Source organism: Penicillium cataractarum (assembly GCF_028827025.1).
Source record: "Penicillium cataractarum strain IBT 29864 chromosome Unknown utg000007l, whole genome shotgun sequence".
NCBI classification, from domain to species: domain Eukaryota; kingdom Fungi; phylum Ascomycota; class Eurotiomycetes; order Eurotiales; family Aspergillaceae; genus Penicillium; species Penicillium cataractarum.
The window spans coordinates 4,109,212-4,134,954 of record NW_026622743.1 but is presented as its reverse complement, the minus strand read 5'-3'; the positions used below and the strand labels follow the sequence as shown (position 1 = coordinate 4,134,954).

General features: G+C 49.4%; 9 protein-coding genes across 9 annotated transcripts; 6 read left to right on the top strand and 3 right to left on the bottom strand.

Annotated features, from left to right (window-relative positions):
* Nucleotides 1-1,518: 1,518 nt before the first annotated feature.
* On the top strand, nucleotides 1,519-3,189 carry N7496_009039 (cytochrome P450; the record flags this gene model as incomplete). Its single annotated transcript, XM_056701958.1, has 2 exons — nucleotides 1,519-1,624; nucleotides 1,703-3,189. 2 exons carry the CDS (start codon nucleotides 1,519-1,521, stop codon nucleotides 3,187-3,189), a joined length of 1,593 nt encoding a protein of 530 aa, XP_056554021.1.
* A 493-nt stretch (nucleotides 3,190-3,682) lies between these two features.
* N7496_009038 (ankyrin repeat domain-containing protein) lies at nucleotides 3,683-7,998 on the bottom strand (the record flags this gene model as incomplete). The annotated part of the gene is made up of 10 exons (XM_056701957.1): nucleotides 3,683-3,975; nucleotides 4,053-4,155; nucleotides 4,204-4,335; nucleotides 4,396-4,815; nucleotides 4,875-5,450; nucleotides 5,501-5,550; nucleotides 5,605-5,758; nucleotides 5,815-5,829; nucleotides 5,877-7,757; nucleotides 7,840-7,998. The coding sequence occupies 10 exons, from the start codon at nucleotides 7,996-7,998 to the stop codon at nucleotides 3,683-3,685; spliced, it is 3,783 nt and encodes a 1,260-aa protein (XP_056554020.1).
* Nucleotides 7,999-8,660: 662 nt separating this feature from the next.
* N7496_009037 (uncharacterized protein) lies at nucleotides 8,661-10,071 on the top strand (the record flags this gene model as incomplete). The annotated part of the gene is made up of 2 exons (XM_056701956.1): nucleotides 8,661-9,053; nucleotides 9,130-10,071. 2 exons carry the CDS (start codon nucleotides 8,661-8,663, stop codon nucleotides 10,069-10,071), a joined length of 1,335 nt encoding a protein of 444 aa, XP_056554019.1.
* Nucleotides 10,072-10,560: 489 nt separating this feature from the next.
* On the top strand, nucleotides 10,561-13,103 carry N7496_009036 (uncharacterized protein; the record flags this gene model as incomplete). Its single annotated transcript, XM_056701955.1, has 7 exons — nucleotides 10,561-10,725; nucleotides 10,805-10,917; nucleotides 10,985-11,836; nucleotides 11,892-11,978; nucleotides 12,034-12,329; nucleotides 12,386-12,842; nucleotides 12,911-13,103. The coding sequence occupies 7 exons, from the start codon at nucleotides 10,561-10,563 to the stop codon at nucleotides 13,101-13,103; spliced, it is 2,163 nt and encodes a 720-aa protein (XP_056554018.1).
* A 408-nt stretch (nucleotides 13,104-13,511) lies between these two features.
* N7496_009035 (glutathione S-transferase) lies at nucleotides 13,512-14,384 on the bottom strand (the record flags this gene model as incomplete). The annotated part of the gene is made up of 5 exons (XM_056701954.1): nucleotides 13,512-13,607; nucleotides 13,668-13,859; nucleotides 13,911-14,021; nucleotides 14,081-14,234; nucleotides 14,320-14,384. The coding sequence occupies 5 exons, from the start codon at nucleotides 14,382-14,384 to the stop codon at nucleotides 13,512-13,514; spliced, it is 618 nt and encodes a 205-aa protein (XP_056554017.1).
* Nucleotides 14,385-15,273: 889 nt separating this feature from the next.
* Nucleotides 15,274-17,256, top strand: N7496_009034 (putative oxidoreductase, FAD-binding; the record flags this gene model as incomplete). The annotated part of the gene is made up of 2 exons (XM_056701953.1): nucleotides 15,274-15,758; nucleotides 15,819-17,256. 2 exons carry the CDS (start codon nucleotides 15,274-15,276, stop codon nucleotides 17,254-17,256), a joined length of 1,923 nt encoding a protein of 640 aa, XP_056554016.1.
* A 273-nt stretch (nucleotides 17,257-17,529) lies between these two features.
* N7496_009033 (uncharacterized protein) lies at nucleotides 17,530-19,335 on the bottom strand (the record flags this gene model as incomplete). The annotated part of the gene is made up of 4 exons (XM_056701952.1): nucleotides 17,530-18,241; nucleotides 18,308-18,423; nucleotides 18,491-18,792; nucleotides 18,891-19,335. 4 exons carry the CDS (start codon nucleotides 19,333-19,335, stop codon nucleotides 17,530-17,532), a joined length of 1,575 nt encoding a protein of 524 aa, XP_056554015.1.
* Nucleotides 19,336-20,166: 831 nt separating this feature from the next.
* N7496_009032 (uncharacterized protein) lies at nucleotides 20,167-21,158 on the top strand (the record flags this gene model as incomplete). The annotated part of the gene is made up of 3 exons (XM_056701951.1): nucleotides 20,167-20,298; nucleotides 20,368-21,000; nucleotides 21,057-21,158. The coding sequence occupies 3 exons, from the start codon at nucleotides 20,167-20,169 to the stop codon at nucleotides 21,156-21,158; spliced, it is 867 nt and encodes a 288-aa protein (XP_056554014.1).
* A 790-nt stretch (nucleotides 21,159-21,948) lies between these two features.
* On the top strand, nucleotides 21,949-24,682 carry N7496_009031 (putative DUF221 domain protein; the record flags this gene model as incomplete). Its single annotated transcript, XM_056701950.1, has 4 exons — nucleotides 21,949-22,104; nucleotides 22,181-22,345; nucleotides 22,420-23,623; nucleotides 23,688-24,682. The coding sequence occupies 4 exons, from the start codon at nucleotides 21,949-21,951 to the stop codon at nucleotides 24,680-24,682; spliced, it is 2,520 nt and encodes an 839-aa protein (XP_056554013.1).
* Nucleotides 24,683-25,743: the final 1,061 nt, after the last annotated feature.

Genomic DNA, 25,743 nt, shown 5'->3' with positions numbered 1-25,743 from the left:
TCTTCGATGTATAGGCTAATGTCTCCAGCCAGGATGATTCGGAACATACGCCACTCGATTCTTTGGCGCTTATGACGCGCAGCGTACCAGAATCACGGCGGGCAATCCTTCACCCTCGACTATCCCCGTGGGAGAGTATGAACCGCAAAGCTTATGGCTCCACACGACATGCCCAGGCGGCCATTTCAAGCTGGATGAATGCTGATCTCCCTGCGTGGGCCATTCCTTTACCGCAAGACAGGGATAATTTCAAAGGAGACGCCGAAAGTGACGACGATCTCCCAACCCTTATTGATATATTTGGTGAACCGTAATTCCTCCTGGTTCGGGCCCTCCTTCGTCGAATGCCAAATGGACTACTTGTACAGGAGTTGAGACGCACCGCAAACAAAAAAATCCAAAAGACAAACAAAATATCTTTTCCTACCAGGATTGGCTCTATACGGCGCAAGCACAGCCTTCTGGACGGGCAGTGGCAATCTAGGCCTGGTGGGAAGGCAGAAACCAGGCAGACGGTCTTGCTAGATCGCCAGATCTATCTGGCCATCCAAAGGGATTCGAAGTACAGCGTGTTTGCCAATTTTGTGTCAAATACACCAGCTTTGGTATTTAAGATGTATTGTTAAGTACGTGGACTATTGTAGAACATTGTGCTTAAAATGCCATCCAATTAGAACTCCCATATTTGGGATTTATTTTCTGGGAATCAAGTCTACAGAGTGTCAAGTCAAACCGAATTTCGAAAACTACTGTATCGAGATTATAGTCTCTCCATTTTTGCCGGAGACGAAGATTGATCCCCATGCTCAACGTGTGACGCCAGAAGGATTAACTAACTATCATCCCAACATAGGAGTTATAACCTAGGGCACACTCTTAGCGACAAAAGACGGCGAAAACTGCGTCAGACGACTACCTAATAAATGAAACCAACTATGACCGCTTCCCAGCTCTCCCCAAACCCCGCATTTTAATTCATCGAGTGCCTGGACCACATCCCGCAGGGCTCTCGGGCAAGATTTCCCTAATTCCACGAGGGAAATATTCCCCGTCCCTGACTGACTTCTGCGATGGCCCACACCCACGCTGGTCCGGGCACCCGATCGCAGATCAGATCAGCCATTGGACGCTGCTATTCTCCAGCCAGACCGTGGAAACCAGCCCCTCGACCCTTGATCCTGAGTTAGGAAGGGTAATTCTCGTCGCCCCTTGTGTCTTGGGGAGCTCCCTGCTTGGACGCGGGGCAAATTGCTCCCCTCCACATTGAGACATGGGGAAAGAGGCACGACGTGATGCCTCCACGATCCATTATCGAAATGATATTTATACCATGACCCGGGCGACCTTTTCGCTTTCATTCTATTCATCACCTATTCTACTCTCACTGAGTCCAACCTCCAACCTAAGCGACTGAGTTCGCAGGAGTGACTTTGTCAACTACATATTGGACGAGCTTTATCTCTTTGCTCTTCCTCTACTTGTCATTTTTTTAGCGACACAACTATACATCCAGAAAAAATGCTGTCCCTTCTTGCCCTCGCCCCGTATACGGTCGGGTTGGTCTTTATTTCCTTCGTCTACTTCCTCGCATATCCCTACTATGAATACCTTCGTGATCCTAAAGGTATGTTATGCCCATAGTATACGGCATAAAGTGTACCATAATGAATACAAGGAGCACTATAACTGACCTCCCGCACAGGGCTTCGAAAATACCCAAACCTCTCTCCCTTCTCGGGCATTTCGGCCCTCCCCTTCATGTTCATGGCCTCGCGGGGTTTCCGGTCCATGGAACTCACCCAGTTGCACAAGGAACACCCAGTCATTCGCACGGGACCCAACATGTTGTCTTACGGAGATGTACGAGCCATCAAGGATATCTACGGACACAACACTAAGTGTACCAAGGATGCATCCTACGCAGTCACTGCAGGCACTCACTTCAACCTGGCGGATGTCGTCGATAAGCCCGACCATGCTATAAAGCGCAAGGTCCTGTCTTCAGCTTATGCATTGAAGAATCTCGAGAGTTGGGAATACAAGGTCACCGATAAGGTCCAGCGCATGTTCAAGCATTTTGATGAAGTTTGCACTCTTACACCCAAGGAGGACGTTGCCTCTGGCAAGGTGGCTCCCGATCCCCAGGACTTAACTCTGGATCTGCGAGCCTGGACCAACTTCTTCACTCTCGATGCAATTGCCGATATTGGTCTTTCCGAGAAGCTTGGCTTCCTTGATAATGGAAATGATATGGTCATGGCCGAGCGGAGGGATGGTACCACATACATGACCAGTCTGCGCGAAGCTCTCTACCCCACGGCCCGCAAGCAATCCCTTATCCTATGGAACTATGAATGGTACCCCATTCTCGACAAGCTGGTTAATTTCATCCCCTTCTTCGGTCGCATGGCCACATCGGCATCTAACTGGGACAACATCATGTGGCGCCGAGGAAGCGAGAGACTGCAACGGTACGAAGCGGGCGAGAAATTAGATGACTTCTTCCAGGCTCTCATGGAGGATAAGAATGGTAACCCGAACAACCTAGAATGGGGCGAGGTTATTGCCGAGTGCAACATCATGATGAACGCTGGAAGTGTGACGACAGCCATCGCCATCACGAATGTCATGTACCAACTTCTCCGCAACCCGCGCTGCCTGGTCAAACTGCGCGAGGAAGTCGACGCCGTCCTTGACGATGATGATGCTGTCGCCGACTACGACAAGGTTAAGCATCTCCCCTATCTCCGCGCTTGCCTGGATGAGTCCCTACGTATCTTCCCTCCTACTTCTCACGGCCTCCCTCGTGAAACGCCTGCCGAAGGCACAAATATTCTGGGAGAGTGGGTTGCCGGTAATACCTCCGTCAGCATGTCAGCACTAGTTGCCCATCGTGACGAAGGTGTCTTCCCAAATGCCGATCAGTATATCCCCGAACGTTGGCTCGGTGAAGAAGGCAAAGCGCTGCAGCCTTATCTGATCGCCTTTTCAGCGGGTGCTCGATCCTGCATCGGTCGCAACATTTCCTACCTGGAGCAGACGAAAGCGATTGCATCCATGGTCCACCGGTATGACTTTGCGATGGCTCATCCGGGTTGGGAGTTGAAGCGATTGGAAACTATGAATTTGATTTTGGGGGAGATGCCGGTGAAAATTTGGCGGCGGAGTTTGGGAGTGAACGACTCATAGAAGATTTGATGCTGGAAGCGTTTGTCTTTTTTTTCCTTTTCTAAACTTCTTCTTTGTCTTTTTCTCTTGACTATTGATGAACCCCTTTCATGAGATACACAGGAGATTCCAATAGAGTGGTCCTTTTGTGGATATAATGGTATTTTTCTCTATAAGTATCTTCAAACCGGTGGGATTGATGTATGATGCTTCTAACATTCTCAAAATACTATGAATGAACACTCGGTTCAAACCTCCCTACATGACTATACAACTTGTTTTTCAGCCCTTGTGGTTAAAAGTAGTCGCAGCTACTTGGAACTAAATCTGGGGTGTTTCCCTGTCTGTACCCAAGCTTTTCGAGCCCGTCGGGGTAATTGCCCCGCCCCGGGTCCTCCCCACTCGAAGTTACTAGGGCTCACGATGAATTTGGGTTATGTAAACTCTGTAAATGGTGATTTGATGACTCTCGACCACCAAATGTTGATCTAGAATCGCATTTAAACTTCGAATCTTATTTCGCCGGCTGCATGAATGATCCGGTAACAGTAGGCACACGGCTCCCACCTTGCGCCTCCAAGTCTGTATCGCGTCTGACCATACGTATAGGTTCCGATAATCTGGTGATAGATTCCGATAAACCAGTGGGCACATAGCGAGTTGCATCTCGTTTCTTTGTCGTGGGACTTTTTACCTTGCCTAGTATATGTCCCATAATCGATGTCGTCCAAATCCAGACCGCGTCGATGTACTCGATTCTAAAAGCGATCCAGATGAGGAGTGCCGATATGAGGCTGGAAATGGGGACTACAAAGGACTGTAGGTAAGCTACTGGGCTTTCTACGAAAGAGAAGTATTTAGAAGGATAATGGCCATGCACTTACAGACGATATATGAGACGTAACCTAGGTCAAGCTTTCCCTCAGCATTAGTGCGGAATTGGCTGATGTCGAGAGTGAAGAACGAAGTCATAAACGACAATGGGAGCTGCAACGAGTCAATCTCAGCCATAGATGAGGGAGAAGCTACACTTACGAAGACGATAGTAGTGAGGGTGAAAATAAGGACAGTGCGTCCTTGATTTGTTGTTTCTCTGGTCATCTTGAGCGACTCCTGCGCGTCCATCACACTGTTCTGCTTCAATTTAAGGTCTACCAGGAGATTAATCTGGGGGTGTGGTCAGCGAGAGCCTCAGAGGATATACCACGAATGGGATAGACTATGTACCGACTGGCTGGCCCTCTCGGCACGCTCAAACATTGCATTGATATCGTCGATGCTGGCTTTGACCATGGCCAACGGTAGACTGAAGTCATCTGAGTCGTTTCGGGCTCCCCAAACCACTGTTGCGCGTTGACCTGCGTACACATCTTCTGCTTTCGCGGTTTCGTCTGGGTCCGAAGTTGCGTCGCTGATATTGCTCGACTGGCTGTCCGAGTCTGCAGTTTCAAAGGCTGAAATAAACTTGACGACTCCGTCCATGGCCTTGAGCATGTTGCGCTGCTCATTAAACAGAATGGCCATAATATTCAGCTCATCGAGGATCGATTTGATCCTGGAGATTAGGACGATCTCGCGCTGTATATTTTCCAAGTTTTCCTTCTCGAGTTTGGTGAACTTGCCAAATACGACACCCTCCTCTTGAATCTTTTACAGGAATGTAGTTAGCTTTGAAACCTACCAGAACGGAGTGGGTAGAGACATACTATGTCGCTAATTTCCGTCTCGTAGAGTTCAGAAAACTGGAGCGTCGATTTGATTTCTCCGAAACTCAGGGTACTTGCCCGGTCGAGGTAGATCCTGGAGCAAGTAGCGGCTATAAGCCCTGCCAGATCGTAAGCGTTTTGAACAGACGCGGGCTCATCGATGAGTCGCAGCTTCACACAGCGCAAAACATTTGTCAATCCTTGTTTGTCTGGATCTGCTGCTTCAAGAACCGGAAAACAGCTGACGACGGTGTCGGGCTTGCCTTGTTCTCCCTTCAGCACCCAGAGCCACAGCTGATCGACCATAGTAAGGATGTTTGGTTTCAGCCCATTTTCCTTTTGATAGCGACCGAGAACCTGATCTTGGTCTCTCCTTGAAGTATCTGTAACAGTATGATAGTAGTACTGATCGAGAGTACGCCGGATATGCAAAGGATGCTCATCAGTGAGATACGCTTTCAGCAGCTTTTGGTCCCGGGTAAGCGTTTCATTCATGTTGGGCTTTTGAGGGAAGGTGTTGGCAAATTCTTCGCGGTTGGAGTGCATTTCTTCTAAATCCCAATGAAGGAAGGGCATCTGTCCTGTATGTAAGTATCTGTCTTGGTCGTTCTCGGAAGGAGTCATACAAACAACACTAGGTCCGTGTGATAGTCCGTCCCTTCCCCATCCGGGGCCCCTGTCGACTATGTTAGACACGGAGGCAATATGCATGGTAAATAAGATCGCTTACAGAGTGCGGCACTTGGAAACGCCTGACACTGCGGCCGCATAAAACGAGCATGGTGAACTCCAGTGGCACCATGATGTTGTCGATTAACCCAGCGCTCGGGTTTGAGCACTCTATAAGCAGAAGCTGGGTTATTGTATAGTCGGGCCATCAAAAGCTGTCGCTAGTTAGCTTAATACGTAGAGGCAGAGGCAGGGAATTGCCCTTTCTTACCTCAATCCATCGCATCTGAAAATAGTTAGCTCGTGATCTACAATATGGGGTAGTTGACTTACATTATTTACCGGAAGATGCAACCATCGAAAGGAGGTGGAGGAATTTGCTGGAGCAGTAGAAACCCAAGGGGATTTCAGTAGTTCATCCACAGCAATTTCTACAGCGCAAGGCGTCAGGATACCAGAAACGGATACAAAGTCGATGACGGTAGCTTTGAATTCATGGTCAATGTTGGAGTGAAGGTGATTATCCTCCGTTTCCGCAAGTCTCTCGATGTTATCTACGGCGGCAACCATGTGGAAGAGGATTGGATGGTGGTTAGCCAGGTCCACTGCTGCCTCTCCATTGGCGTTCCGCAATTGAACGCTGGCCCCGGCGTTAAGAAGCACTTGGACAGCGGCCTCGTGCCCAGATCGAATGGCTAGTCCAAGGGGAGTGTCTCGAGCTTTGGTAGTTTGGTGGTTGTGTGCCGCTCCAGCCTTAAGCAGAGTCTCCACGACCTCTGCACGCCCTTGCTCTGCAGCGACACAGAGAGGTGTGCGATCGTCGCAGTCCGGATTGATGGAGTCTATTTGGACTTTCTTCTCAATGAGCAGCTTTGTAAAGATACACCACCCCCTTTGGGCAGCTTTGTGCAGATAAAAGTCTGTCAATGGCAACCCGGCGGGCTGTTTGTATATCTCAGGTAGTAGAACTTCTTCGTCCATCAAGATCCGCAAGGTACTCTCCTGCTCATGTTTAGCTGCCCAGAAGAGGGGACTGCTGTCAAAATCGAAATCGGCTTTTTCGCTCATGGTAGCGGAGACTATCGGATCATTCCTTTTCGTGTGACTTATCAAGGTCATCACAGCATCGACGTGCCCGTTTCCAGCTGCCCATGAAAGTGGTATTCGCCCCTGGCAATCTGGCCGGTTACTGTTGACCGTTGCTTGAGCTAATAGCAGGTTGATAGTATTCACATGACCATTCTCTGCAGCCCAAGATAATGGCGTCCTGCCGTCGATATCCACCTCGTCGACTTGTATGCCCGGTTTATCAAAAAGCAGCTGGGTAACCACCGCTTGTCCACTACCCGCGGCCCAAGAAAGAGCCGATCTTCCATTATGATCGAGTTGTGTGATCCCCTTTTCTTCAACTAGCACTTTTACGCAGTCCTCCCATCCGTTTGCCGCTGCCCATGACAGAGGTGTCCAGGCGCTGCTCTCTGATATTTTGGGCAGGATATTTTGCGATACCTGCCCCTCCCCTCCGTAACCGCCGTGATGTATATAAGCCATGTCAAAAACCACAGGGAATGGAGCTTCCTGTTCGGTTCGTTGGCGCCGTAGCAGAATAGCCACACCATATCTTTCTGAGTCCTTCACTTCTAAAACCGTCTGCTGGGCTCCGGTCATATCGAAGCCAGAACCATCTAGGACGTCGCCTTCCACAAGTCCTACGGAAGACCGACGGAAAAAGCCAACTTTCCACTCAGCATTGGCAGCATCGCTGCCAGGAGTCGGACTCAAATCACACGAAATGGTCACTTGTGCAGTCTGGATGTTGTTATCAAACTGAAGTTCGAAGAGCGCAAGATCTAGCGAGTGCGTGTCGTTTACCATCTCCGGGCTATCAGGGAAGCTGAAAAAACCGTCAGGTACAACCTTGGGTGGAGGTACCCAGCGTGGGTCGTCAGCATCCATTCTGGCATGCACAGGCTGGTGCGCCGCTGCGTCGTTCGCTGCATTCGCTGTTTTTGCGTCCTCGTCTTCCGATTCCGTTGGCTCTGGCAGAGGCCACATGTGCATCGACACCGACATGCCCGGCACCACCACATGTTCCCAAACGGATGGAAGGATGACCTCGCCATCCGAGCCGATCAGATCGTAGTGTCCTTTGTAGACGTGCGGTCCGATAACGCTGATGTGGATGAACGCCTCTCGAACCAGAGTCTCAAACCCCTAGGACAGATTGTCAGCAACGTATCGCAAGGACAATGAACGATGAAAATTGTATGAAAGAACTTGCTTAGTGCGTACTTACGGGCCAGGTAGCAACCATCTCATATGGAAAGACGAACTTTCTCCCAAGGGCATCGCAAAATTGGATAGGCGCCTGCTTTGGTTTCTCTAGCTTGCGCTGTGGGCGTTTCTGTGGCATGACTCTACCAATGCCCTTTTGCGGTAACGGTGCGATGACCATTTTGAGAAAAAGTGGATGGCACTCGAGGAATTGAAATGTTGGAAGTGTGATGGGACTGAGCAAGCCGAAAGATTGTCGTAAGCGCCCTGGGCAGGTAGATAGCCCCGCACTATGAGCAGGGAGTCAGGCCAGCGAGTAACAAAAGAACCTCTTGCTCCATATATGGTAAATCTTCGCATCAAGACCTCATCACTATAGCATTGTCTCTACGGTGGTTTGGTCAAATGGAACTAGAATGCTCAGATCTAGTGAAGTAGTCATTCGCCCATTTGGTGCATCTATAAGGAGTAGTTTTCCCCGCGGCTGGCAAGGGACATCATCATACTCGATATTTGAACGCGGTCTATGATCATATTGGAAAGTATCTAAATTAAACAGCATGCATGGTGGATATCATGTTTGGAAACTGAAATACTTAATTCTATCTACTAATTCATGGATATAGTACTTAACCAGTGGGTAAGTCCCGCCACCGCGTTGCCCTGGAAACAATCGCCAATCCCGATGACACCAAAGCTGTGCGACTGACATCAGACAGAGAGGATTCACAATCAAGTGAACCTGACAAGTGATATCTGATTCTCTCAAATTTGGAGATTGCAATCTGATCCGGTCGCGTCTTTTTCTGCCAGGGCAGCGCGGGCCACTACGTTCTTCTCGAGATGTTGGCCCAAAGACCCTCATTCCGGTTCCTGGCCACGGGCGCCATCGTCTCGATCGTCGCTTTTGCATTCCTCATTTTCGGCACACGTTCCTCACGCGATGCGGCATCAAGATACATCCTGAAGACAGCTCGTCTCGAATCATCCTCACAAACACACTGTGCGCAGGAGACATATCCCACTCCGCCGAACAGCAGCTGGGAGTTTGTTGTTGAGCGCGATGCCTTGAACCATGGCCTATCGGATGAGCAGTGCCAGCTTGCTTTTCCAAAGCTCTTCGTGGAGACCGATAAGTCTGCATTATTGAGACAAGAAGCAATGATCACATACAAGGATCTGGACTCGAGAGAGGTGGAGGATGGTATGGTTCGGGCGATCATTGATCGAGGTCAGGTAAGTCACAGCTAGCTGGCGTGCCTCAACCTACTCAACTGGAAGCATTTTGTCCAACATCTCTTTCAAAACATAGCTTTACATTGTCGAATATGCCCCAATGCCCGTCACAGCCTCGCGCGCCCGTGCTACACTCAACTCCCTCCATCGTGCTTTGATGGCCACCCCCGACCGACATCTTCTGCCGAGCATCGAATTCATTTTTACCACGGAGGATTTTGCCAATGATCCCACGGGGAGAGGACCAGTCTGGGCTTATTCCAAACGCGATGCAGACGACTCGGTCTGGTTGATGCCGGACTTTGGATACTGGGCGTGGCCAGAGGTCCAAATTGGACCGTACCATGAAGTGCGGCGCCGCATCGCCGCGATCGACGACGGTGAAACAGCTCCCGATGGATCATATGTCCCAGGGCTGCGTTTCCAGGATAAGAAGAAGCAGCTCGTCTGGCGCGGTAGTCTCGCCACCAACCCGGCTGTTCGCAGCAAACTGCTCAAGTCCGCCCAAAGCCGGAGCTGGGCAAGCGTGCGAGTGATCGACTGGGCTGACGAGAATGATATCCGCTTCAACCTCCTCCCTATCGAAGACCACTGTCGGTACATGTTCGTCGCTCATACCGAGGGGCGCAGTTTCTCCGGTCGCGGCAAGTATCTACTCAACTGTCGCTCCGTGATGATTTCGCACCCGCTCATCTGGCGTGAAGCGCACCATGCAGCCTTGGTATCGTCCGGTCCGGACGCGAACTATGTCGAAGTGGAACAAGACTTTGCAGATTTACCTCGGAAAGTGGACTTTTTGATCGATAATCCACAGGTTGCAGAGCGCATTGCTGAGAATGCTGTGCGAACCTTCCGAGATCGGTATCTGACACCTGCTGCGGAGTCCTGTTATTGGAGGCATCTTGTTAAGCAGTACGCTTCGGTGTTGGACTTTGAGCCTGTGCTCTTCGCGACCAGTCGCGATGGGAAGTTGACACCGCGAGGGACGCCGTTTGAGACGTGGTTGTTGATGAATTGATGACTTTTGGATATCCCCTGAGGGCTGTTTAGCTATGATGTTTTATTAGCGAATTTTGGCGTTGGGTCATATGTGTATATTTTATCACTGTCTATGACACTTTTTTGTGCTCTTATCCTGGATTCTCTGTCTATTCATTGCCTATCTCCTTGTGGAGAGCTCTAGCGTAGATGCAGAGTCACGTTGTGTATAACTGTGTAGTACAACTTTGTCTTGGATAAATCGAGATTCTCCAAACTCCAATTACTGTACATACAGTAGGACCTAGATCCTCCACTAGAGCCTCAATTGCATCTCAAATGCAATCCTGATTCTTGCCATTGGGCCTAACTCTTCCCCTGTCGATGAATCACACCAGCGCGACTTCCAATTGGCGGAGACTCGGCGGCCCCACCGGCGATAAAAAAAAGCGACGAGCCCATCGCGAGGATTCCCCCCAAAGGAGTTCCGAACCATCGGGGCCCAGCCTGCTAGACTCCAGGATGCACCATGAGCAAGCGCTCTTTCGATGAGTCCAGGGGCAGCCAGCCATCCGAGGCCGATCACAATGGCCTGCTGCCCATTCATGAACTGCTCTCGCCCGACGAGCAGGATCATGACCCGACTCCACCCGCGGGTCAGACCAAGAAGCCCCGGAACTTCATTGCCACGGTGGTATGTCATTGCGGAGTTCCGCGGGGTGAAAAAGAGTGTAGATGTTGTCCCTGGAGTAATGCGCTAATGTATGGGCTAGGCTTGTGAGACGTGTCGCTTGAAGAAAACACGATGCGACGAGTCCCGACCGAAGTGTGGGCTATGCAAGTCCCTAGGTCTGGATTGTGTGTATAATGAACGAAAATCTTCAAAGTCAGTCTTGCCTTACTGTCAATTGGGGTGTCATGTTGAGATTTAACGTTGCTAATCATTGGCGCAGACGGGATCAATCCCTCACAATGATCATGAGTACTCTTCATCGACTGGAGACGAAGCTGGAGAACATTCCATCATCTATCCTCAGCGACCTCCAATCGCTAGAAGGCCAATTACGCCACGTAGGTGGCCGCTCGCAAGAGGTGAATCCATCTCCCGGTCGTCGCGATGAAGGACGGCATACATCTATTATGCCGTCCACTGCGACCCCTGGCTTCACCCCAGCCGCCCGAGATGGAGATGACTTTGACTGGGAACAGAACGAGTCCACTCCGGATGCCTCTGGTCGTATCTCCATCTCATTCAGTCAACACGGAGTCATTCTTTGGCCGGGTGCACGCACTATTCTTCCAGAGCAGCTTCTCTCGGCATACGAGCTACTGGGCAAGAACTACGTGATCGAGCTGGAATCGACGCGTCCCCCCCTGCCCATGTTCACCAGTCCATTCCCGTTGCACTCGGGGGAACACTGGCTGGAAGTTTTGCCATTGGCCATGATAAAAGGTTTGGCCGATGCGTTCTTTGCCGTGTTCAATCCATTCACTCCGATCATGGATAAATCCTTCTTTTTCTCTTTTACCCTCGGCGCTGCTATCGAGAGTGGCTTTGGTTATACCATGGAGAGCTGTCTGGTTCTGAATGTTTTGGCGCTTGGTTGCCTGGGCGTGCTAGCCTATCAAGAAGGAAACTATCCACTTCCGGGAACGCAGAGTCATCGCTTTGAGCCACCAGAGTGGATGAACGTGGTTTATGAAGAACAGCCTGGCTTACGGTTCTTCAATGAAGCTCGTCGTCGGATTGGCTTTTTGATGTGCAACAATGATATCCAGAGTTGCCAGTTCTTCCTGCTTTCTTCGTACGTTCATCTCCACAACCATGACTTTGGATCATGTCATGCTTACTACAACCAGTGTCTACTACAGCCAGATTCCCCGTCCAATGGATGCCTGGGCGATGATCCACCGTGCAGCGACATGTTGCCTCTCTATGTTGACCAAGTGAGTATTACAGTATCATCAACAGTGGAGCCTTCACTTTCTGACTCTCGTCTAGCCACGACGTAAGCTTTGATGAATGGGAGGGAGATATGAAATCTCGCGTGTATTGGAACTGCCTCATGAACGAGACAATCCTAGTCCAAGAACTACATCTTCCCCCGAGTGGACTCTCTCGTCTCGAGGAGCAAGTCCCTATTCCCAAATTCATCGCCTTCGAATCGACTGGCTACTCGTCCACTCGGTATCCCTCGTCTACGGTCGTCGACGATTCATATTTCCAGTATCACTTCCTCGCACAGGTGGCACATCGCATCATCTTGACTCGTATCAGGCATTCCCTTTATTTCTATTGTATGTTTCCCTTCTCCTCCTAATACCATGTACCTAGCTAACATATGCCAATCCAGCCGACTCGGGAACAATCCCTCTCCCAGCAGTCAACACTGAACTCCATCACCAGCTTGAGCAATGGCGCAACAATCTCCCATCTGCCATTCAATTCACCGACGCGCAACTCCAGCCATGCTACTCGACCCCAGCTGGCGACTTGTCATCTGTCCACCACTCACCTGCCTCCGCGGCATCTCCAAACCTTGTCACCCCACGCCCTGCAGATCCCAACCGTCCACTATCACCGGCGGTAGCAGTCACCGACGCCATGCTACGCGGCCGATACATGATCGCAAAGTTCCACATTGGCCGACCCTATCTTTACAAAGCACTTCGCATCCCGAACTTGTTAACGGATGACGATCTCGAGCAAATCAAAAGTGGATTGCACAATGCGATGGACTGGCCCGTGACGCAGGGCATCTTCCGAAAGATGAAGAGTTGCATTCCTATCAAGTTTGCATTTTGTTCACAGTAAGTGGTTATCTCATGCAATTCATCATTTTGAAGTCGAGTGTATAACTAATCGTGTTCCGTCACAGGTTCTTTGGACAAATTCTCCTCTTCTACTGTATTGCGCATTCGCCCAGTGCTCGGGTCCGTGAAACGTTACCTAGCGGCTGGGAACGTTGGAATGAGGAAATGATGCGATTCTTGGAAGACTCCGCCCGGACGAGTCCCGCCGTGGCGCAGGATCTGGAGCTTTTGCGCTCTTTATGGCCTGGACATGAGTGACGTGCTTGGGCGTAGTCTTTACATACCGCTACCTAGATTTCATCTACTGGTTGAGACGAGAAGCAGAGGATCTTCACGTGCTATAATGGTTTTGATGTTGAATGTGTTCGTTTCGGGTGGTTCTTTTCTATGTGTACGGTGTTGGTGGTGTCCGGGTTTCCTTCATTTTATAGACTTTATTGATAATGTTATATTGCCCTTTCGATTGGAAGAAATTTAGCTGTGCAGCCCATCTTCATCGTCAACTCCTAGATCTCAAGCGAAATTGCCCAGGATTATTACTTGGGCTGTAGGCGGGAGACTTCAAAACCTCAAATCCGTTGGATCAGCGTCGATATGCTTCCCCCGCCAAGCCCTCGTTAAGGACTGCTTTCTGTACACTGGTTGAATTGAGGCAGAAGGCAGAACTCAAGGCACTGGCTTTCGGCTTTTGAGGTAACTGGCGATATTAGGTCGCTGTTCGAAGGTCTCCTTGAACTTGACGAGCGGCTCCGGGAGGATGGACTAGAAAGTATAAGTAAATCACTTTGGGAACAAAGAATGAAGGCTAATTCGTTGGCGTACCGGAAGGGTGCCTGTTCTCTGATCGTTGTCGATAGATTGATAGACCGCAAAGTCGGCATAGGTGACCTTGTCACCCAGGAGATACGGGCCGTCATGGTCGCTGTAGTACTGGCTCAGAAGGTTGTAGTACTTGGGGACAAAATCATCCTTGTAAGCATCCTCCTTCGTTTTCAAGTTGGCGACCCAACGAGACTGCAGGCAAATTAGAAAAGTAAGCTTACGCCCGAGATGATGGTCACTCACTCTCCAGTCGATGTAGATATCGGCTACCGCGTCAACAGCGTATTTCTCGGCGTTGGTTTCCCCGTCATATCGACCAAGGTCTCGAGCGAGGTAACGCAGGATCGGGATGTGCTAGCGTTAAATTCAGCCTTCCATAGATACAAACCGGTGACTCAATTAGTGTTACGCACCTGGGTTAAGATTATGCCTTGGTACTCGAGTGCGGGCAGTTGGCCCGTCCTGGTTGTCCCCTGGTGCTGGAGAATTTGGCTATTTTGGGGCCAAGTATGATCATACGGATAAAGAACCTCTTTGAATTCGATGCCGGTGTCTTTCAGGAAAAGGCTTTGAAAATAGGTAAGCAAATAGCTCTGATGAGTTGTGTAATTACTGTGAAATTATTAGAGGAGGCCGAGACGTGAGAACTCACTTGACAACTTCACCACGGCCCAGAGGGGCAATATCAAGGTAATGATAGACCGCACGCGAAGTCATGATGATCGATTGCTTGCAGTGTTTATCGAGTTTTTCGTAAGCCGAAAGTTGCGGTGATCGAACAAAATAAGTAAGCCCACTAGCTGCACATGTAGAATATGAGTTTAGGGTGAAGTGAGATTGACAATTCTCCGTGGAAAAGGTCAGCTTTATAGTAAGCGAGCGCATACACTTCGTAAGTAATCAGCTACTTCTTTGAGCGACGCGGGGAAATAATTACCAATCGGCATGATGTCACTCCGGTTGTAACTATTCGCGCATTATTAGTGCGTACACGCTTGACCATCGAGAGGCCGACTGACGACTCGGGTTGCCTAAATGTCCGGGGTGTTACTCTGGTGGTTATCGCAAAAACGAGGGTCTAGAATAAGGCTTAAACCCCGTAGGAACCTAATTTGTTTCAAAACAGCCAGGCAACCTAAGCTAGACTCACTATGGAAAGGTCGGATTTCTCTAGGAACGTATTTCGGGGTTTGAAGCTCTACCCGGGGTCGCATGGGCCGTGCACAATACTAGGAAGTCATGACGACTAATGGAAATGATTCCAAAAAGCAAACCCCGAAAGCCAAACAATATTCTTGTCATCTAGAATATGACCGCCAAGAGGCTGTGTTTGTCAGCCACCATGAGCCCTGGCTGGCCTAAATTCCACGGGACGATGATTCCAAAGACTTTAAGTTTCGGCCAGATAGCCGTATCTCCCGAGCGTCGTGATGGCACAACCCGAACGATGCGTCGCCACTGGGTACTTGCCCTTTGTCAAAGCCACAATGAAACAATCGTCATCGAGAAAGAAATATACAAATCGGCCTAGATAGCCATTTATAACACACTGCTACCCTGAACTTCCCCCATCCTCAATTCTCACAAGAGCAGAACGACAGATTCAATGGCCATAACAGCACTACACGGCTGGCATCCTGGAGAGCTAGCGATCCAGCGCAAGCTCGGATTTGCCGATGCAGTCAGGGATCACTGGTCTATCGTTGGAAACTTCATGCCTGCGCAACACCGGATATTCCATACGTCAAATCTTCCGTTTATTCCCGTTACTATCCAGGACGATCATGGCCGTCCTTGGGCATCCATCGTGTCTGGGTTGACTGGGTCGGTAGGCTTTGTCAAAAGCCCAGATGCGCGAACCCTTTCCGTCCTCGCGCGACTGTGGGAGGGTGACCCACTTTTGGATGCTATTAGGACATGGAAAAGCCTCAAAGGCCGCGATCATATCACCTCTGAGAAATTTCTCACTGCTGGTCTGGGTATTGAGTTTTCGACCCGGCGACGCAACAAGTTTGCGGGGCATATACGAGGTGTTCAGCAGGTGTCAGAATTTGATTACGAAATTGACCTAGCAGTTACGGAGACTATTGGGTACGTTCCGAACATGGAGATCGAGCTTTTGGAATATGATCTTAGCTAACCCAATGACAGGAATTGTCCAAAGTATATCAATATTCGCAAACTTGACCCCTATCCGCACACACGACCTGTTGTTGCGTACCGAAATCAACAACTCTCCCCACACGAAAAACTTCCAGATGAGGTAGTAGACTTCATCCTCCAGGCCGACACGGCTTTCATAGCATCTTTCTACAAGTCAGAGAAAAGAACTGCCGATATGTATCCGTCCCACGCTGGAATGAACGCCCGCAGCGGCTTACCAGGTTTCATGCGCGTCCGTCCATCCGATGGCCGCACAGTGGTTATTCCAGACTATTCCGGAAACCGTTTAGTTACCAGCCTGGGGAATATTGAATCCAGCGGACTGGCAGGATTGACCATCGTTTCCTTCACAACGGGCGACATTCTTTATTTGACAGGGACTGCCGAGAACCATGTCGGCCCAGCCGCGCTCAAAATCATGGCCAGACATGCGAGCCTAACAACCGTGAAAGTAACGGGTTATACCTTGGTCAAAAATGCTCTACCTGTACGACAGCAGCCTAGGACATCGGTCGAACGCAGCCCATACAGCCCCAAAATCAAATATTTGGTGGAAGAAACGGAATCGGAAACGAGTGATTACGAGGGCCATCAAGCATATCTTCAAGAGGCTGTGCAACTATCCTTTGACTTGGCCGTGTTCAAGTTCAAGGTTGCTACGAAGCCCGGCGCATCGGGGATCAACATACGTCCTGGTCAGGCCATCGTGCTTGATTTCATGGACTGGATGGGACCTCCTCGGTATCAACACATGGCAAACTCGGCTCCTGAATCGATCAATGACGATAGAGTTCGTACATGGACGGTGTCGAGTGCACATGAAGGGCAGAATATGACATCGTTCGAACTCACGATGCGCAAAATGCCCGGCGGTGCAGTGACGGGCGCATTATTTGATGCTTTGAAAAATCATCCATTGACTCGATGGGGACAGCCGATCAAATTCGATAACTCGGTGCGTGCCGGGATAGTGGGCATCACAGGCGACTTTTCTTTGAGTCCTGAAAAAGTCAATGAATTATGGGTAGCTGGAGGAATCGGAATAACCCCATTCATCGCAATGCTTCAAGCGCTAGGAGAGCGTGGTCCTGCAGCCCAAGGCAATATATCCCTTGTTCTGGCGACAAGGGAGCCAGAGATTATGCTGCAGTTAATCCAGCCATCACTTGCAAAGATGCCTCCCACAGTCAAAGTGGAACTGGAAATCTTCACAAACGATTTTGATTTCGATACGCGAGTTATCAACAGCCCAAATGTGAAAGTTACTCTTCACCAAGGGCGCGTGAAGCCAGCATTCTGGGCAACCGTTCCCAAAGATAACAAGTTCTTCATTTGTGGACCTAATAGTTTTGGAGACTCGGTAGTGAATGGTTTACAAGCTGCTGGTGTACAACCGAGTCAAATTCACCGAGAAGGATTTTACTGATGAGGAAGATCGTGTTAATGGGAAATAATACATACTGGCTTTAGTTCTGCATTCCATTATCTGTACCAAGCTAAGATGTACTTAAGAATATAATTTTTTTTTCATCCATGGAAAGGGTAGTACTCAATTTAATCCCAGAATTTTGAAGATGGAGCTGAGGAAACAAGCTGCACGTGCAAAATATCTGGCCAGCCAGTGTGATATTTGCAGGATGGGAACAGCGTTGGCCAGGTTCGGTGTTTCCAATTTCAGAAGTAGTCAAAATAATCCAGATCATTCCTCCACAACCCTCATTAACCTTTGTTGGAACGCCGACTTCCACATTTCTTTCACGGCTCCATCAGATGGTCTGCAGACGAAGAAGTATTCCTGAAGAACAACAACCGCACAGTCCCATTTCTCAAGTGAAAGTTCTGTGGCGACTTCACGGAGGCTTTGCAAAACCCAAGTATGGCAGTTTCGTCCTCTTGAGGCCAGACTGCCGATGAATAAGATCCAGAGGAGTAGATCTGGGGCTGTTGTTTCGAGAGAGGCGAAGCTTTTTTGGAGACTTTTTCGAAGGGTAGCGACGAAAATATCTGCACAGGGCATCCCTCCGAAGCCACGGATTCGAATCACAGTATATATCAAGACTGCCAGTCGGAGGGTATCTTGGAAGGCAGGCAAGGAGCGGTCGTGTGCCAGCGATAGTAATTCGTGATTTAAGAGAAGGAGTCCATCATTGTCCATGCGTGTCTGTTTCCATGATGAGGAATTCACATTCTCATATAACGACACGAGCGTTTGCAATGAGCGCAGAGTCGAGACGAGTTCTGAATGGAGATCCGAGGACCAAGGAGAATTGAAGAAACGGCGTCCAACAAACGTCTTGATATCGAAGTCTTCCCGAAGGAAAGAACACTCCCTGTGTACTTTGAACTCCCATTTCCAAGATTTATTTAGTTGAACGGGATGTTCATTAATGAGTCCTCTCATGAGGTCGCAACTGATGAGTGGATTAGATGGCGCCAATTTAAGGAGAGAGTCAATGAACACGGCTGGCATAACTCACACGTATAGTATAGAAAGTGCATCATATCCCAAATTGTTTAGTCCACCCCGAGCATCAATGATTTTCTTGATAGCCTTTTCATGAGCGCGGACTGCTAGTACATTTGCCTCGGCTGCCTAGTGATGTCCTAAAGTCAGTATGAACCACATAATACCAAAGGATGGATCAACAGGACTGCGTTACCTCAACACACATAATATGGGCAATAACTCTGAGTGTGGCCTCGGAATAAAATTCGTAAGGCTTGATCAGGATCCCCTGAAGCGACTTGATTGTTTCCGATCGCAAACGAATGGCATCTTGCGTCGAGCTCTGGATTATCTGAGGCGGTGCACCGCTGACGTAGTGTACAGTGGCCCGGTGAAAGGCACTTGTGGAAAGGAGAATCTGCACTAGGGCTGGATAATTGAGTGCCATCTGTAAATATCGAAACGTAATCTGGTTATCTCCCAACGGGAAGCATAATTTTGTGGCGTGAACTTGGTCTATAGCGGATATTGTTCAGATTCTAGGTCCAATGTCATATAGCAGGCGACATGTAAAGTACCCTTGACTATCGCTTCGAAGATGCCATGTTACTTACAGTGTTGAAGATATAGCGTCATACTCTGATTAGTTGGGCGAGAGAGGTATGGAAAGGCCATCGAAATGCATGCCTCGAGAGATTGGCACAGAACGGGAGGCTGAGTGATCAAGAAACGATCATTTTGAGATTTTTGACTACTTGAGTCATCGGAAGTGTGATCCCGGCTTGCTGCCTCAGATGGTATGGAATCGCTCTCAGCTGGTCGTTGCTGCATCGATGTTTTCAAGCTTCGCATCTGGGATTCTTTCTTCAACCTATGATGCCTCGCCCGGATGAAGGCTTGTTTCTCCCGGGAGGCATCGCGATCTCGGGGATCCTCCTCCTGGGCGTTAATCCAGAGGAAATCTACTGGAGGTTTTTTTTGATCATTCTTGGCTTTCGTCGTAGCCTGCGATCGCTTGGCCTTAGGAATGGTTGGCTGGGAGTCTGGCTTGGTCGACATTATTAGCTAGAGACCAGATTTTAGGAAGAAAAATAACGTCGCTCGGTCGCAGTTTAGTCAACAGCTAGTCAATGTCGGTGCAGCTCATTTATGAAGCTTGGATCAAGACCACAGTCTTCAATTGGGCTGATTTGGGGCTGATAAAGCTGCGCCCGGCCCCGCGCATCCGTTTAACGATCGTCCCCTACAATTGGCTGTGGGGTTTGTGCAACCATGCCAAATGCGACGCCAAGCACGCTGAGGATCGACCAGGGTCGGCGTCCCCGACCCAAATATCCATAGACGTAGGTTATTGGTCATTCTCTGTGGAGTGGTGAACGTATTTATGCAAGGGTATATGCGGTGAGTCTGTTGAAGTCGTTTGTCCCATGGCTCAAATTATGAATGACTCGACTCTGGCATGGACGATAGTTAGCTCGATTTGCTAATTTCTTGCTTATTGACTCACTGAAATGGCCCCCATATGGATCCATTCCAGGGTTAACCTTAAGCTTGTCTTTGTAGGTAGCAGCAGGTTCGTGCGGGACAATCCGTCGTAGATCTATATTTTGGTTGTCAGCACGCACTAAGTATATGGTCCGCCAATGTTTCTGCCTGGTCTTGAAAAGAATGGAAGTTGGAAATTCACCATGAAGGAAAAATAGTGAAGACTGGCCATCTGGAGTGCCAAGTGACAAAAAAGTATACATTATTGATGTGGCCATAGTCATCGTAGTTGGAGAGCACTCATACCTTCGCAATCACGTGCTTCGTTCATATCCACCACCCCCGCGGAGACCTGCGTCATGCACCACGAAATTGAGCTCTTGCTGGCTTACCCTCTTGTTCAAGATGGCTGGAACTAGCCATGAGGGCCCCGAGTCTGATCGGAAGCTCCCAAAAAACCCACCCTTGCCAGATGACGGAGCCGATAGCGATGAGGATGAGTTTCACGATGCGCGATTCCCCGCCGAGGAGGAAGCTGTAAGTCGACCTTGAATGACGGTCGGACGGCTGAAGAACAGGCACCAGTACTGACGCGAATGACTGCAGCGACTGTTGAAAGAATCCCAAACCATCAAACAAGAAGCGAACCAGCTTTTTAGCTCCGCATGCTACGACCAGGCCATCTCTTCCTACGACCGCGCGCTTTCGTCCTGCCCAAACTATCTCGACTATGACGTTGCTGTCCTCCGGAGTAATATTGCTGCTTGCTACTTGAAACTAGAGGATTGGAAGGCTGCAATCGACGCTGCGACGGCATCTCTTGATCGATTGGAGAAGATTATTCCTACGACTGGCTCGGATAAAAACCAAAGCGATGGGGATCAATCGAATGCGACGAATACCACCACACAGGAGAGCGGAGCGGTTGTCGAATTATCTGCGGCAGATGCAGAGGCAGAGGAGAAACAGCTGGCACACTTGAAGGAGTTGGACACGCAGCGTACAAATGTACTACGCATCCGCGCCAAATCTCTTATGCGACGTGCCAAGGCGAAATCCAATCTTGGCGGTTGGGCCAATCTACAGGGCGCTATTGAGGACTACCAAGTTCTGAATTCAATGGAAACCCTCCCACCAGACGAGAAGCGCATTGTGCAGAGGGCGCTTCGTGAGCTTCCTGCCCGAGTCAACGAGGCGAAGGACAAGGAAATTGGGGAGATGATGTCCAAGATGAAGGATGTAAGTGGTGTCCCTAGTCTTACAATGAGCGCGATGCTAACTTTGAATGAATTCAGCTGGGTAACGGAATCCTGAAGCCCTTTGGCTTGTCAACGGATAACTTCAACTTTGTCCAGGATCCTAAGACTGGCGGCTACTCTATGAACTTTCAATCATGATCGGCTCGTATAGATCCTGGCAAAGACAAAAGGCTCCTGGCAATATTCATGACCGCATGTGTTAATGCAGTCAAGGTCCATCTTTGTGGGCTACCTACCCATCCCCCATGATTGCAAACGATCCCCGGATCAGCGAGGAGGCAAGTGCGAAGTGGTAGCCTGGCAGTATTGATAATCGCCCACGCAAACCATTTGGAAATTTGATGGGATTCAAACCGGCTTCTACGACCCAGAGCTCCTACAGTAGGGATATACAAAGCGGGAGTAACAGACTCTTGAGTGGCTTTCAGCCTCCCCAAACGATGAGGCCCTCGGCCCTCTCAATGGCCTCACATTATGGCCAATTTAGCACTGTGAATTTCAGTCAATATGTACCAGAGAGCTAGAAAATACCATCTGAAATCCTCTCATTCGGTGGCAAGACAAGTAGATCGTATGGAGAAGAATGCATAACGTGCATAATTGACGTCGATTACCCGATTCGGCTAGTGCAGACATAATGATGACTAACCTTCACCGCCGTCGTCATCGCATGACAAAAACAAAAAGGAAGCCTTCGGAGCTCCTTTTTCGCAACCCAGCGCTTCTGACGAAATACGACTCGACTTCGCCATTCTCAACTAGCCTGTTTTCACGTTCCAGCAAATCCCACTATCGCATTCTTTGCTATCTGCTTCCTCGAATCCCTGCGCTCAAACGCACCCCATGGACCGGTAGCTTCCACGCCCCGCAAATACACCATTCACCCCAAAGCACGCCAAGTGCAAAGGGCCAGCTTGATTCGGCTACAATGTCATTCACGGCATCGGCGGCTACAGCCTTATTTACCATCCTTGACAGTGACCCTGAGGATGGGGACCGAGGCCGGCATTGGGAAGACCAGACGCAGTATCGGGATTTGTATACCCAATTTGTGATCAGTTTCGCGCTGGGACTGGGCGCATTCGTATCATTCTGTGTAGGCTTTGGACTCATACTCGGGATTATACGTGTTTTGTCGCTAACCCTGATTCTACGGACAGGTGCTGCGACCAAAGTGGACGGAACTATATGCCGCTCGGAGGCGACAACGTTGCGCAGCGTCGGGGCTACCAGAGCTACCCGACAGCTTTTTTGGATGGATTCCTGTACTATATCGGATTACAGAAGAGGAGGTCTTGCACTCCGCAGGCCTTGATGCATACGTGGTGAGTAGGAGGAGATCCGCTACTGCTACTCGCCACCCTTCAATTCTGCTGCTAACTGGTCTCGTGCTATATAGTTTTTGTCGTTCTTCAAATTTGCGATTCGCTTACTTTTATCCATATTTGCCTTCGCTGTCACTATCATACTCCCACTTCATCACACATACACCGGAAAATGGGGAGTTCCTGGATGGGACGATATTTCACCACCAACCAACGACTCTATGAGCGCGATTGGTCTGCTGGGCAAGGACAAAGACAAAGACAAGCTTGTGACCGATCCTGGGTACATCTGGATCTATGTTCTATTCCCCTACATTTTCAGCGGCTTGGCCATCTACATGCTCCTCCAGGAAACAAACAAGATCATTCGCACTCGCCAAACCTACCTCGGAAACCAGACCACAACCACCGACCGCACAGTTCGCCTATCGGGAATTCCCCAGGACTTGACCAGCGAAGAGATGATCAAGGACTTCCTGGAGGGACTGCGTGTGGGCAAAGTAGAGTCCGTCACTCTCTGTCGAAAGTGGGCTGAACTCGACCGGCTCATTGACGAGCGGATGAATATTCTTCGGGGGTTGGAACGCGCTTGGACCAAACATCTTGGATACAAGCGTCCACGAAGGGATGGAAATACACTGCCTCTGACCCGTCAACCTCAATACACCAGGGCTCAGTTAACCTTGGAGGAGGACGACGAGAGATCCCAGTTGCTAGATGGAGTTGACCAGGATCATTTTTCTGGATATCTTCACGAGCGACCAAAGATCCGCATTTGGTACGGCCCCTTCAAACTGCGTTTCCGCATGATTGATGCAATCGACTACTATGAGGAGAAGCTGCGGAAAATCGACGAGCAAATTACCTCCGCCCGCGAGAAAGAGTATCCCCCAACGGAGATTGCCTTTGTGACTATGGAGTCCATTGCCGCCTCTCAAATGCTTGTTCAAGCTACCCTCGACCCGCATCCTATGCAAATGTTTGCCCGGCTTGCTCCCGCACCAGCGGATGTCGTCTGGAAAAACACGTATCTCTCTCGTTCTCGGCGCATGACCCAGTCCTGGCTTATCACGCTGATCATCGGGTTCCTCACTATCTTTTGGTCGGTCCTGTTGCTCCCAATCGCAACTCTGCTGAAACTGGGTACACTACACAAGATTATACCCTCTCTAGCGGAGACATTGGCCGAGCATCCCATCTTGAAATCCTTGGTTTCGACTGGTCTGCCAACTTTGGCCTTCTCCCTCTTGACAGTCGCAGTTCCATATGTCTATGAATGTAAGTGCAGTGCTGGTGATGCAGAACTTCTCAGAGAACCATGGAATGCTAATTAGGTTTACAGGGCTCTCAAATAACCAAGGCATGATGTCTCGTGGCGATATCGAACTTTCCGTTATTTCGAAGAACTTTTTCTTTTCCTTCTTCAACCTGTTCCTGCTTTTCACTGTTTTTGGTACTGCCACAGGATTCTACGATTTCTGGGAGCACCTGCGTGATGCATTCAAAGATGCCACTACGATTGCCTTTGCCCTTGCCACCTCCTTGGAGGGCTTTTCACCGTTCTATATTAATCTGCTCATTCTTCAAGGGTTGGGATTGTTCCCCTTCCGACTGCTGGAGTTTGGCAGCGTTGCATTATACCCCTTGCGATTCTTTGGAGCCCGAACTCCCCGCGAATATGCCGAATTGGCAACGCCTCCAAAGTTCAGTTATGGCTTCTCGATTCCGCAGACCATTTTGGCTTTGATTATTTGTATCGTCTACAGCGTTTTCCCCAGCTCGTGGTTGATTTGCTTATTCGGTCTGGTCTACTTTTCGATTGGCCAGTTTATCTACAAGTATCAGCTCTTGTATGCGATGGACCACCAGCAACACTCGACCGGTCGGGCGTGGCCGATGATTTGCAACCGGCTATTCGTCGGTCTAGTTGTGTACCACCTGGCCATGATCGGAGTACTCGCCTTGCGTGGTGCTATCACTCGTTCTTTGCTGCTCGTTCCTCTCCTTGGCTTCACCGTGTGGTTCTCCTATTGGTTCGCACGAACCTATGACCCGTTGATGAAGTTCATCGCTCTCAAGAGCATCAATCGTGACCAGGTTGGTGGTGATGTCTCACCATCCCCTTCATCCAGCTTCTCGCCCTCATCGGGTATGGATCGTGACGCGCTTCCCATCCGCATTGGCAGCCAAGAACTTGGCCTGCGGCTGAAGAAGTACGTCAACCCGAGCCTGATTCTACCTCTTCATGATGCCTGGCTTCCAGGCCGCAGTCCCGATCAGCTCAACGGTGCGTCTCCGGCTGGACACCCGGACCTTGCGGATATTGTCTCCGCTTGAGTTAAGGGACGCTCCCAATTACCCTGTACATGTTTTTCTTTGAAGTCCCCTTTTTCATTGCTGTATTCTCCGTTGAGCTCGGTCTGATTCTCCTTGTTCCGGACTCCTGATGATATATGACCTCGATACCTCCCCTGTACTTAAGCCCTTGAACAAACGAAGTGAGAGAAACTTAACTAATTACCGTGCATTAATTCTGCACCCGCAAAAGCAATACGCTTCTCTACGTAATGGCCTTGCTGTTACGCATGCCACTCGCATGCTTAGAAATATAGCAGTAAGATAAAGACCACATCATGGGAGTAAGAGAAATGTCTAGAGCGGTGACAATTCGGACGTGCTCGAGAAGACCGATTTGACGATCGGAATAAACACGGATAGATGATAATAGAAGGTGTTTCCTAGCGGCGCAACTAATCAGCACCATCCTACTACATTCTCCTCAACCATGATACTCTCATTGAATACACAGGTGGCTTTGAATCAAAATTGACCTCTTGACTCGTAACAAGAACCAAATTTTGTTGTCTCAAATACTCCAGGAAGGGCTTCAAAAACGGGGTACGCCTGCCACCCAGTCAATTCTCGTCTAACAAAGCTCTGGAAGAGCTCTAAAAGATGAAAAGACCAAAGCCATAATACCAAGGCGTGCCAAAACATGCACGTGGATTAGGATCCCCTTGAGAAAGACTTGTGTACGTCGAGCCCTTTCCCAATGGCTGTCGTCTTTAAGACTTGACAAAAATGCTGGAAAGTGATGAAGATCTTTCACATATCGTAACCCTTGCCAAATAAGGTTGACTGTATTGAAAGCGCAGAGTGTGCCGATGGCAATAAATGAGAAAACCATCCATACGATCCACTCGGCTCTGGCTGGAAAGGGGAAATCCCATCTGAATCCAGTTATTGTAAGTCGAGATACTGTGATGAGGAAGAGCTGTGCTACTCAGACTGCCAGGTTGAGTCTTTAGAACTACCTAGATTATCTAACAATGGTAAACCACAATCCAGTAGACTGCGTAGAATTTTGAATTTTGTAGGAAATTCATGTCACATTGACT